The sequence below is a fragment of the Pogoniulus pusillus genome, chromosome 4 (assembly GCF_015220805.1).
Source record: "Pogoniulus pusillus isolate bPogPus1 chromosome 4, bPogPus1.pri, whole genome shotgun sequence".
In the NCBI taxonomy this organism is placed as follows: domain Eukaryota; kingdom Metazoa; phylum Chordata; class Aves; order Piciformes; family Lybiidae; genus Pogoniulus; species Pogoniulus pusillus.
In genome coordinates, this window is record NC_087267.1 from 37121938 (window position 1) to 37135742 (window position 13805).

The 13805-nt window shown below is 37.6% G+C and overlaps 1 protein-coding gene across 1 annotated transcript in view; it reads right to left on the reverse strand.

Annotated features, from left to right (window-relative positions):
• Positions 1–13805, reverse strand: part of SEMA3A (semaphorin 3A) — a 185647-nt gene that overhangs the window by 32028 nt on the left and 139814 nt on the right. Inside the window, exons 7-10 of the mRNA XM_064142584.1 lie at positions 6629–6771; positions 4849–4963; positions 4681–4750; positions 3474–3618 (exon numbers count right to left, since the gene is read on the reverse strand). Coding sequence (XP_063998654.1) covers positions 3474–3618; positions 4681–4750; positions 4849–4963; positions 6629–6771 — 473 coding nt within the window. The remainder of the gene's footprint in view (positions 1–3473; positions 3619–4680; positions 4751–4848; positions 4964–6628; positions 6772–13805) is intronic.

Below are 13805 nucleotides of genomic sequence, written 5' to 3' on the forward strand. Positions count from 1 at the left end.
AATTAGAATTAGTGACATAATTCTGTGTGTTTAAATGGGATTTCCAGTTCTGAGAGGCAGAACTGGAGCTCAGAGCTTCCAGTTTTGAGAGCCAGTACTCTTTGGATAACCTGCTTGTCGGGGAATAATAGTAATGAAAAAAACAGTAACTATGTGTTTACATCTGAAGTTTAAAGTGCATTACCTGGACTAAGATCAGGCTCACATTTACCTCACCCCACTTTAGGAAACTTTCAGTGGAGGAAAATGGACACGCTCATTATGTGACATTTAGCCCATCCATAGTCCAACTACATAAAAGTAGAGATGGAGTGGAATGGAAAGAATAGAATAGAATAGAATAGAATAGAATAGAATAGAATAGAATAGAATAGAATAGAATAGAATAGAATAGCATAGCATAGCATAGCATAGAATAGAATAGCTGTCCTGAGGAGGAAATTTGTATCATGTTTACTTACGTTAAGGTCACAAAACCAGGATACACAACAAAGGCATCCTTCATGTTAACAGTAGGACAGGACTGTTTTTGCTATTGGTAGGTCTAGGTCAAGCATATTGTTAGGGTGCATCAATAGATTTCATGTTTATATACCTAACCAGTTCCACCAGTAGCAAGGACATCGAAAATGTTCAGGTGTCAAAAGAGAGGCATCAATATGAACATCCTGAAAAAGCTTGGAGAAATGAGATTGATGTTGGATTCAGAGTCAAGGAATACTTGCATTTAACATCCTCTTCCACATGCTAGTTCCCAGTGTGCTATGTCTGGGCTTTTGATCAGTCAGAAGGAGCTAACTAGTCTATATACTAACTGGGCTATTAGAAAATCCAACAGAATAAATCTATAGCTGCATTTTGGTAAGAACAAAAATTGCTTTGGTCATAACTGAAAACAGACTCTTGGTACCATGAAGCAGAAAAAATTTGAGCTCTGAAGCTGAATTCACAGAAAGTCAGATGTGAACTCAGGATGAGATTAAACATAAAGTTGATGCAGAATTGTTTACAGTACTCTGACTTCTCAGAAGGACCACTAACTTTCTGTTTTCTTTACACATTATGGGAAAGACACCAGATGCTCAAAAAGCTTAATGGCATCTCACATATTTAATTTCTCAGATAATTCAGCACTGTTTAACTGCAATGAGATCTGGAACTGAGTCACAGTAGGAAGCTCAGGTTTTGTTTCTTCTTTCCCTTTCTGTGTCTCTTGGAAAAGGATGCCCCAAGTCTGCCAACTAAGGAAACTTCAAAACCTCTCTGCTGTGTTCCCAACAGTTCTTCAAAACGTTTAAAATACATCCAGCTTTATCACTTTAGAAATAAAAATCTTCTATTTAGACAGAAAAGTCTTTAATTTTACAAGTCAGTGTTATTCTAAAATAGAATAGAATGAGTTTAGCAACTGTGAAGGGAAAAAAACATGCTTTTTAAAGTGGTGGACACCAGGATTAGAGTCACTCTTTAATTCATATTATTTACAGTGGCATAGCCTCTTGCACTACATGATGACATTGCAGGGCTACATAGAATTTGATAATTTTCCCTTAGGCAAGGAAAAGATTTACAATGAAATCTAAACAACTGTCCACTTTCTTTGCGAATCTTAGTATGTTACAGAGAAATTGTAAGGATCAAATCCATTGTGAGAAAGAAGCCAGAAGAGAAAGTGCATGTAACTTAACTGCATTTCCCTGCTTTGAAGAAGGCCACTTAGCCACTGAGGGGTTGGATTTGGGTCCCTGCTTTTCTGCTTGTTCTTAGGATTTTGATCAAGTTATTCTTCCGCTTTATGGATCTCAGTTCAAGACTCTCAAACAAGTCTTGGAATAACCCACAGGCTCTGAGCTGTGTTGTCAGTCCCTAGAGCAAATATTTGATTTGTGTATTCAGAATATCAATAGAGCTGTTTCAGGCCTCTGCGAAGGAATGAATGTAACAGAGCCACTGTATAGCAGATTGGGAACTAATCTTAGGCTATTTCTGTAACAGAAACATGTAACAGTCTTTTTTGTTTGAATTTTTGCATAGTATCTATTATTTGATTTTGTTTAGAAAGGTCAATCAATACTGGAATAAAAGAGAAATACAAATAAAGAGAATAAGAAATATTATCTTTATTCTGTCAAACTGAAAAGAACATAAGACATACCAAATTTATCTACACATTCACATTTTCCTTGGGGATGTAAAACAACACAGACTCAAAAAGAACCTCTGACATAGCAGCATTAGCTATAGTAATTAAAAGAAAAACAGGAAGGAAAAAAAGTTCAGCATTAAATAAGAAATCAAACTTCTTCTATGCTGTCCTGTGCTGCACAGCTTGCATTAAAACTCTGGAAAAAATTAGGAATCTCTTTAGCAGTCATAATGAGAAAGTGAAGAGGGCTGAGGAATCTGGCTGTCAGGGACTCACTGTTTTCTTTTACTTAGATGAAGTAATTTTCATTAGTCTGATAATATATATTGTCTTAACTCTTGGATATCAGTTGAAAGATCATGTTTGAAAGAACAATTTCAAAACATACCAGGGAAAAATAAAAATCTGATGATTTAAAAGAAAGGATCATTGTTATTTCTGGTTTGTTTTTATACTTTGCATTTAAGGAGATTTTTAAAAGATTACTATAGACCCATATATTATTTATGCTTATATGTATACATGTGTACACATATATTTCATAGAATTGTAGAATCAACCAGGTTGGAAGAGAATTTAATTTTTAGCAGTGATTTTCCAGAATTTAAATGGGCCAAACTGATTTGTGCTAGCTAAGGAGCTACACCTATATATATAATTAATCTTTTTTTCATAGATATCCTGTCTTGTTAGACTATCAGTAATTTCAGAGGCTGTTAAAAGTTTCTGGAATGTGATGACATCACTAGGGATTTGTAAATATGGATGCCTTACATGCACTGATATTTCAGTCATTCATAAAGTAGAAACAAAGTAACAGGTAGAAGCATAATTTTTTTAAATGCCAGTGAAATTTAGAAATTATCATAGTCACTCTATCATACATGGAAGAAATGTCTGTCTTACTGTACTAGAGAGTAATTGAAAGTCAAGCAGATGCTCTGCTTTTTGTTCATGCTCACCAAGAATGGATCAGCCAATATTTGGAACAAAGACAAATTCCAATGCAGGGATAATGGAGAGTAATTCATTAAACATTTGACTTTCAGTAAAGTTCTCCAGCCACTGTTCAAACTTCTGCTGAAGTTGTTTTTATGAATGCCAAAATGAAAATCCAAATGAAGTTACTGTTTTATTTCCATACGTTACAAAAAAATCAGTCCATTTTGGATCTGGAGGAATTGTTAGCTTTCCCTTCTGCCATGCTATCAACTCTAGTATCTTGTCCTGTTTCTTCCCTGGATGTCAGCTCGCAGATCATGTAAGGTGTGAAAGCATTTTCCATAGATTTCACTTTTTAGATTACTTTATTTCTTAAGGTACTTACTGTTCCTGGACGTGGATATGGCACTCGCCCCTGGTAGGGAACCCACTGGTAGTTTGGGCCATCTCGGTGGGCATAGGGTCCAAGAAATACCCTCCTCACATCAGTCATGCTGTACATACACACTGCTGATCCCTTGAAGATATTACTAAAAATGAGGGGAGAAGAAATAAAATCAGATTCTTTAATAGTTGGTTTAACTGAATGAGAGAGCCATGGGAATAGCAGCTTGTTGCTTTCCAATTTATTGCATGTGCTGATTATCAAAACCCTGACATGCTCTCAGAGCAATCCTAACTCACCTTCTGGAAAAGTTCAGCATAGCTGATACAATCTCTCAGACATTTTCCTAAGCAGATGGCTGCTATTCCACAGTTTCAGACACACTGTCCCCAGAAGGGCCAAACCCCAATTTGAGTGAACTTCCACAGAGCTGTCCCTAGAGGACTATTCAATTCTTTCTTACACTTCACATGTTTCTATTTTTCTTTCGTCAGTCTCTTCTGTCATTTGGGAAGCACGCAGATGAACTTTGGTGGTGTTTCTTACCTTGAGATTTCTTACAGAAGACAGTACAGACTTGTAAATCACCTTCTCTATGCCTAGTTTTCACTAGGGACATTCTTTCTGTTTAGAAACTAAATCTTTTGTTTTTCATAGAAAAAATGTGGCAATGAAACAAGCACTGCAAACCTTCTTCAGGCCAAAGCTGCAAGTATAATTTTTGTTCTTGGTGAAAGTACAATGAAACCAAAACATCCGAGTCACAGTTAGATGTGATTCAATAGCAGAACTTTTGAAAGACAGTTCAAATTCTCAGACTTCAGCAATATTTTTTAGCAATACCTACTTAACAAATTTCTCACACCATAGATTTTCTATTTCACTCTTTCCCCCAAGCAAGCATACTTATGCTTGTGTTATTGTTCCATGTCTGTGTGGAAAGGGCTACACATTCTGATCTCCACTATAAAAAGTCAATTCAAAAGCAAGAACAGCCTGGGAAACTGACAGTCTTTGTGATTGCTAGCTTTAGAGTGATGACGTACATTGCACATAACAAACCTAATTCATTACTTCTCACTGCCACTGACTTCTCAGTTCAAAGGTTAAGAAAATTTTGTGTGTCTTAAAAACATCTGTAACAGAGACCTCTTTAAAATCAGCAGCCACCCAAGTGTCCATGCAAGTAAAATGATACGTTCTATACCTGGAAGTTGTAAACACTCCATAGACTATTGGATTCTTAGGGTCTTTTGAGTTCATTAGGAACACATCCTCTGCAACAATAACAAGAGACAAAAAAGAAAAGTAAGTTAAATTCATATGGATAATACCTGAGAATATTCCTGCATTCAAAGTCATTTCTGCCACTTACGCAGTTCATCGAAGTGTGTGTCAATACCATTGGGTCCTGGCACAGAACAAATCAGACGTGCTTTGAGGAACGTTGTCCATTTGTTAACAAGGCTCCTGTGTCCACCAAAGTCATTCTAATAACAAAAGTGTTTTGCATTAATCATAGAATCACAGAAACATTCAGGTTGGAAAAGATCCTCAAGGTCACCAAATTCAACCAATAACCCTACCCTACAAGGTGCACTGTAATCCATATCCCCAAACACAACATCAAAATGACTTTCATACACATCCAGGCTCGGTGACTCAACCACCTCCCTGGGCAGTCCATTCCAATGCCTGACCACTCTTTCAGTGAAAAAAATAAATCCTAATATCTAGTCTAAACCTACCCAGTTGCAGCTTGAGGCCACAGATCTAGTTACAGTTTTTGTTTGAAGTATCAAGTACAGAGAAAATACAGTAAAGAAGCACAAGATACTACTTTATAGAAAACAGAAAAAAGACGTTGCCTTCTACATGCAAAAGCATTATTATGTGGCTGAAGACACTAATTCTGAATTGCTTTCATTGTCATCTCTGAAGGTGTTCAAAAAACGACTGGATGAGGCACTTAGTGCCATGGTCTAGTTGACTGGCTAGGGCTGGGTGCTAAGTTAGACTGGATGATGTTGGAGGTCTCTTCCAACCTGGCTGATTCTATGATTCTATGAATTGAAACATGTTTGATAGTAGCATATTATTAAAACAAACAATAATAACAACAACAAACAACCCATAACAAAACCCAACAAAGAAACCCAGAGCTTTTTATATGTTGTAATGTATAAGTAATGCTGAAGAAAGACAAACAAGCAGAATATTTTACTCGTGAGCTCCCAGGCTGCTCTGTCCTCATAAAGCTGGAGGGGTTTATTCTTAACTGGGTAGCACCAAAGTATCTCTTGTATAGATGTAAAACTTAATGAAGTGCACCAAGAACTCTATAATTGGTTTTCAAGCCTCTACCTCTGGATTTGGGTTGATAAATTTAAATTGTGCTTATAAATTAACATGAAATTTTATTAGAAACATCATTTTTTGTGAAAACTGCAATTTTATTGATATAATTCAATTTGTAGAAATATTTTTTAAAGTCTGTCAGAAAAATGTTTGGACATTAGGCCTGGAGAGGATTTTTGCCTTAAGACATGCATTAGATGTAGAGCAGAGGGACATGGTAGAGTTAGATAATGGCTGGACTTGATTATCTTAAAGGTGAAAATCATTCAATGACAATTTATGACTGTGGATGAATGATTCGATCTGCAGTCATTAAGGGTCTTATAAATGCCTATTTCTACATCTATGCTTAACCAACTGTTTAGTTAAATCTTCCTTTCCCTCTCTTTTAAAGATTTTCACAAATGTGGGAATGGAAAGGTATTAACATTCCTTTAAAAAGTAAATTCTTCAGATGTTTTTGGTCTAACTGGAAGTATCACATTTCCTGCAAATGATTCTCTCCTTTGCAGACATTCTAAACCTCAGACACCTATGAGTTTTTCCACAAAGCATTGTAGTTTTTCAAGCTTCCACAGAGAATAACTGAATAGTGAACTTTTGAGTATGTTATCTCCTTGAATAGTGAACTTTTGAGTATGTTACCCCCTAACTATTTTTTATTTGGGATGATCTCTACTTTAGTACAGTATCAGTGTTATTACTGACGAGTATGCAGGCAACAAAATAGAGTTTCTAAAGTCACTCACAAAGCATCCTGAAAGTGTATTCAATCTCACACAAAGAAGACACTTTACCTTGCAGATCTGCCCTATTCTGGCATGAGTGGCTTTTCCAGTGTGCTCTCCATCAATTGCGTTTTCACGGAAGAAGAAATAGATTTTGTCATCTTCTGGATTGTCGCTTTCTGGTATCAGGTGAGCACTAACAAATCTAGGATCTGTGGAGACAATGCCATTGAGCATGTTAATATTCTGTCAGCTGAATGATTCACCTTTCTTAGACGAATGAGTTGTGGTTTTACTTCCCAAAAATCAACTCTTGCATCAAATGGTAAGGATACTCACATAAGTACATCATCATCAACATCTGACAGGTATTTACATTCCTCTTGCCTAAAGACACATAGAGGTGTTTGCTACAGATATTTAATGAACAGATGTTAATTTTATTGTTGAAGCAATTAAATATTCATGAAATATCTTTACAAGTGGTTATACATAACATCACAGCATGACATCCTAGTTCCATACATTTATTACTGACATTTTTTTTCATTTCTTTACATGTTTTGGCTTTGGTCAATAGTCTTTCTGTATACTACACAGATAAAATCAGAGAATTATTGAGACAAATATAATATTCCTAAATTTAGCAGTAAGGAAGGATATATACAGAAAACATTTTACATGCAGGAAAGGATTAATGTGTTACTGTAAAAAGAAAAAGAGCCCCAAATTTACAGGTTTTTATAGATATTTTCTACTTCTGCATTATGATAATCCAAACCCCAACAATTTTGCCTCCTCTTCAGAAAAGAAATGCATTTGTGAGTTTCTACTCAAGCTGTTGAAACACTTCATTTGTAGTTATTAATAGAAAACATTTATTTCTTGATAATTAGAGTGACAATATTGTCACTCTGCATAAGTAGCATACACCAACAAATGAAAAAACATAAATGCAGACAGCCTGATCAGTTGTGTAAAGAATGGTGGAAAAGAAGATTAGGGAGTGAATTCCTACCAGTGGTGAATCTGCCTCATCACTGTGTTTTACAGATACTTCAGCTGGTATGTTTCACTATCATAGAATCATAGAATCAACCAGGTTGGAAGAGACCTCCAGGATCATCGAGTCCAACCTAGCACCCAGCCCTATCCAATCAACTAGACCATGGCACTAAGTGCCTCAGCCAGTCTTTTTTTGAACACCTCCAGGGATGGTGACTCCACCACCTCCCTGGGCAGCCCATTCCAATGGCAAATCACTCTCTCGGCGAAGAGAGGCCTTGAGCAGCCATCTATTTGAGAGGTGTCCCTGTCCATGGCAAAATAATCTCAGTTCTTCTATCTGTTTTCAGTTAGCTGCTTCCTGGAGCTTAGTGGCCTTCTATGTGCTTAGTAACTCAATAGTTTTTGTATCCAGTTATCTCTCTGCACTATTCTTGAACCCATGCAAATTTCCAGGGTTCACAGTATCCATCTAGATTTTGTTCCTCACATCACTTGATTCCTTCTATTTCCTTTCTATTTCACACACAGAATTAAGGTGTAGATTAATTGTGCATCTATACAAGGACTATAGCAGTGCTCTTTGTTGAATTTTCTGGGGGGGTTGTGTTTTTTTTTTTTTTATTCTGGGTTTTTTTCATTTGGTCAGTTTGGTTTTGGTTTTTGTGGGTTTTGTCTTTTTTTCCTCTATTGATGTCTAGCATTTAATATGGATTTATCAGTTCCTTAAGTAGTAATCTGATTTTTTTAATGGAACTTTGTGTCAAAAGCCTCTCCATTGCAAAGACTCAATTCATAGCCCATCATTTTATATGTGAAGATAGGCCTGTTTTCCTCATGTTTTTCCCCATGGTTTATCATTCATCAAGAATAATTTAATTTGTCATCTGATTGCTTAGCTACCGTGTTGCATAAGAGTCTTTTGTAATTTTTCACAGCCTTCCTTTGTCTCAGTATGCTGAATAACTCTGTACCATGTGAAAAAAATTTCTCATCCTGCTGCTCAACCACTTTTTCAAGTTATTTATGGACCCACTGTCGAACAGCAGAGACCACAGAACAGATCTCTGTGGAACTGTTTCCATTACCTGTTTTCAGAAGTATCTGAAACCATCAAAAACCTGTAAGCAGCTTAAGCTTTTCAACCCACAACCCCATATCATAAACTAATACTGTAATTTGTTTCTAGCATGTATTTAATCCTCTTCAAGATACACTGACATGAGGATCAAGATAAATTATATCTGAACTATACTGTACCATGGTAAATATCTATTTTATATATGACCTACCAGGGCTTTGAATGGAATTTGTATCACTAGAGACAGAAAGCTACAGCTGGAAGAAAGTCTACATCACAACCTGTGGAAGGATATATTGAGAAAGAGGGCACTCATTAGAGTAGAATAGAATAGAATAGAATAGAATAGAATAGAATAGAATAGAATAGAATAGAATAGAATAGAATAGAATCAACCAGGTTAGAAGAGACCTCCAAGATCATCCAGTCCAACCTAGTACCCAGCCCTATCCAGTCATCTAAATCATGGCACTAAATGCCTCATCCAGTCTTTTCTTGAACACCTCCAGGGATGGTGACTCCACTACCTCCCTGGGCAGCCCATTCCAATGGCAAATCACTCTCTCTGGCAAGAACTTCCTCCTAACATCCAGCCTATATTTCCCCCAGCACAACTTAAGACTGTGTCCCCTTGTTCTATTGCCAGTTGCCTGGCAGAAGAGACCAACCCCCTCCTGGCTACAACCTCCCTTCAGGTACGTGTAGACAGCAATGAGGTAGTAGACACTATTCAGGGCTACTGGCTCTGCAGAACTTCTTGTCTGCATACACACTTTTTGCAGTCTTAAAGTCTTAACTAAAAGGTTAAGAAAAAATACTTCAACCAAAACTTCCCCAAATAGTTGAAGGATTTCTTTCTAGTGCAATGGGTTTTGTAAATCATGAGGTATCAAATTCTCAAATAAATCACCACATTATCAGACATCACAAAATCTAACTTTACATTGGTTTACAAAGATACTACTGGGGGGTGTTCCATTTGGGTCAATGATATTGCTGATAAAGAATAGGTTATATAAACTCGCCCTCGTCTAGCATATTATTATTATAATTATTTTCTTTCCTTTTCATAATTTTTTGGTTGAACCTAGAAACAATAAAAAGAGTCTAGTATTAAAGCAGGGCTGTTACCAAAATGATAGAAAAATGGTTCAAGAATATGTTAAAAAGAGCTATGTATTTCAACTAATTATGTCAGGGTGGTCTGAGGAGAGAAGTGTGAGAAAGGCAAATACAGCTAAGACCATAGCCAGAGTGCTTATGAATATGCACTTCATATATTTCTTACCAGTGCTCATCTGGGATGAATTCAAATTTTCAATTAGTTATTAATAATCCTAACTACATCACTCAAATTAAAGTGGTCACACAGATTCATATTAAAATGCATTCATTGTACATCATACAAGAGTTTCTGTTGAGTAACACTGGTGTTTGCTACTAAGCAAACCTCAGGTTGTTTCACCATTCAGTTAAATGGATGTTTTAGTCAATAAAAGAATGGTTCTTCACACTGTAGGTCCCTTGCTCTTGTCACCTGGTAGTGTTTGGGTTTTCCCTCTTGTCCATATAACCAATCTATGTTTACACAACGAAACAAGTAAAGGAAGAACAGGCTACACGTGGGGTTTTTTTTTGCATAGAGAAGTACTAATTTCTGTTCAAAATTAATATAATTACCATTAAAGCAACATCCTAATTATGTGTGTGGAGAGCGGGAGAGAAATAGGTTATAAAGCTAAGAAGTGGGTGGTGTGAACTAGGGATCTGAAGTATGCTCTTTGTTGTTTCATTAGCAGAGGTGCTGTTTGACTTGCCTGAGGCTTGATGCACACTTGCATTTAACTCCAGGGCTTCAGACCATGCTTACAACTATCTGTTAAGGGTCATGCTGAATCAATCAGCCAGATGGCCAGCAGTCACGCAACACAGCCCTCTCCACGGACTACACAGCATATTTTTTTTTATAGATCTTCTTTGAGAAAAAGTAGGGAGATGTCCACAGACGAAGTACTTCTCCTCGACTTTCCTAATTGCTCACTCGAGCAGCAGAAGAAAGAATGTCATCCATGAATGTGTATGTTCAAGTATTGAGACTGCTCTGCCTTAACCTGCAAAATTAAACAGGCTCGGTATCAAGGGATCCCCATGGGAAGTTTAAAATAATTCAGTCAGGGCTGACCTATTTCATACATTCCAGCAGCCATAAAAGAAATGCCAGGATGATCTTCAAAGAAGTTTTGCTGAACGAAAAGCAAGAGTTTGACCCACACCTGGCAGTGGCAACTGGAGAAGGTGGTGCACTGCACCTACTGTGGATAGATGGGATGACTTCAAATTTCTGTGTATGAATTATTGGGTATTCTGCTACCCTAAAACTGTTTGCAATCTGTGAGGCACTCAGAAATGCTGCTACAACAGTTCAACACTTTCTTGTTTAAAAGCAGTCTCATGTTTTGAGAAAATTAATTAAAAAAAATAATTTGACAGCAAGTATTTTGCAATGATTCATTGCTTTGTAAAAACACAATGTGGAAGAGTGCTTTAAAAAACAGCATACATCAAACAAGCATGTCTGAAGCATGCTTAAGCATGATCAAAGGAGAAACAAAGCCACAGCATAAACATGATCAAAATAAAAGCACGGCTAAAAACTTTTCTCTGATCTTGCAGCCAACGTGAACAAGCTAAAAATAAAAACTTAGATTTTTATTTAAAACAATCAGACTCAAGAAATAAATTATTAAAGCACACACCTTTCCCAATCTCATTTTTCCAGTTGTCTTGGCTGTGGGGCTATTCCTCAGATCTCACATGACACCTTTGTAGCACCAGTTTTTGTGTGCCCTCCTGCAATTACCAGCTCCGCAGACATTTCACTGGCAGCAGCCCATTAAACTGTCCTTCATGAGAAATCTGGCTCTTTATGAGAATGCCACCTTGGTCCAGCTGCCTTTATGATTTATATGCCATTGTTTGCTTAGTTAAGTAATGGAAACATGTTTGCTTGTCTCAGCACTTCAGGTTGAGAAAAAGCTATGGAAAAATCGATCTGCATTTGTTCTTGCACAAGTGTTGCTCTTTCACAGCAACAACCACACAAACACACACCCACCCCAGTAGCAAGAAACAATAAAAATCAGAAATTGGATTTCTAACTGAATTGTATTAGCATTTTAATGAAGAACTATAAGCTTGAAGGCACAGAAATTACTTTTAGCTGTCAAGACTGAGCAAGCTGAGGGATCAGAAGCTGGGGTCATTTCTTCATTACTTGACAGGAGCCAAAGGGCAGCTCTCTCCGGAAATGTCTTGTAAAGAGTTTAAACTGGATGCCCCTATTATTGTATATTTATGGTCAAAATGACTAATTTATCAGTTCACAGGAAGAAAATTCTGGGAAACTAGGGAAATTTTATGCTCAGTAAAATTGCTGTAATTGAATGAAAAGTACTGGAGGGTGACTGAGGCTCTGAGTAGAGGAGCAAGACTAGGGAAATAGAAATTAAAAATTTAACAACAACAACAAAAATAGACAGCTACTCAGGACTTCAGAGCCACCTGTCCACTGAGACCCAGCACAAAGAACAAAGCACTGTCCTCAAAAAGTCTGAACTTGCAATCGCAGTGAGCTCTACTACCCACAGACAGGAGGACTTGCAGCACTAATCTATGAACAGGTCACAACATTAATGATTCTAGGATTAATAGATGAGGGGCGAGCAACTGATGGCATTTACCTGGACCTCAGCAAAAGCCTTTCACATTGTCCCACACCACATCCTGGCATCCAAGGTGGTAAAACATGGGTTTGATGGGTGGAGCAGTAGATGGATAAAGGACTAGATTGATGGCCACACACATGCGTCTCCCTTTTTTGGTGAAATAACTTAGGATTGGTTCTAGAGGTGATTTTATCTGTTGCTGTTGGTCAAAGACACTTGTCAAAATGCTTAAAACCTAGCCAACTTGTTTGTTAAATAACTTAGGATTGGTTCTAGAGGTGATCTTATCTGTTGCTGTTGGTCAAAGACACTTGTCAAAATGCTTAAAACCTAGCCAACTTGTTTGTTAAATAACTTAGGATTGGTTCTAGAGGTGATTTTATCTGTTGCTGTTGGTCAAAGACACTTGTCAAAATGCTTAAAACCTAGCCAACTTGTTTGTTAAATAACTTAGGATTGGTTCTAGAGGTGATCTTATCTGTTGCTGTTGGTCAAAGACACTTGTCAAAATGCTTAAAACCTAGCCAACTTATTTGTTTGCTGCTGCTGCCTTTGTTTTGTCCACTACCTGTTTGCCTTATGTGCCTTTACACCGCACGCAGCTGGGGACTTGCCTCCTCCATGAAAGGAAGACCTGACCTTGCCCATCTTCTGCACTGAGCCATGGGACTGAAAGCTTGCCCTGCACGGAGATACAGTCGTTCACTTGAGCTCAGCCCATCCTGAGTCCGTTTGACTCTGGCCGAGTCTAGGCAACAGCCTAGCAGCAGCCTAGCAATGAGTTGCAACATCGGGGCCTGCCAGCCCAACGCTCCAGCCCGAGGGCTGACTCCTTTGCTATACACAGCACCTGATTAGACCGCTCCAGCCCATAAACCTGGATCCTGTTTCACCCAGGTGGCTGACCACTCCAATGACCTCTTGAGAGCCATGGAGGATTTGCCTCGTGTCTGTGGATCTTCTCAGACAACTTGCTCAATCTGAGCTACACGAGCAGCAAAGCCCAACCACATCATCACCACGTGGAAGGCACCACGTAGCTGGGACTATATTTTCCTCATTTATGCTTCTACATAGACTTTTGGGTTACAAATATTGAGACTCTGACCAGTGAGTAAGCAAACTCTTTTCTGAAGTTTGTGGAAGTTTATGTTTAACATTTAAGCAGCAGATTGTGCTGCAGGACTCTCCAGTTGCTTAAATTTTCTAAAACCTTTCCTAAATCCTTTAAATTTAATCTGATTCTATAGATACATTCTGCATAAAATAGTTTTACCAAGCACATAATAGAATCTGTGTGTTAATGGTAAATAAGTTTGGGGAATTTTTCTTTATATATTTAACAAACTATTTAATAATTTTTATATCAGCCTCATTACAGTTCACTTCTAACCCAGATTCAAACCCCTCCTTTACACTGTCTCAGACAACACAG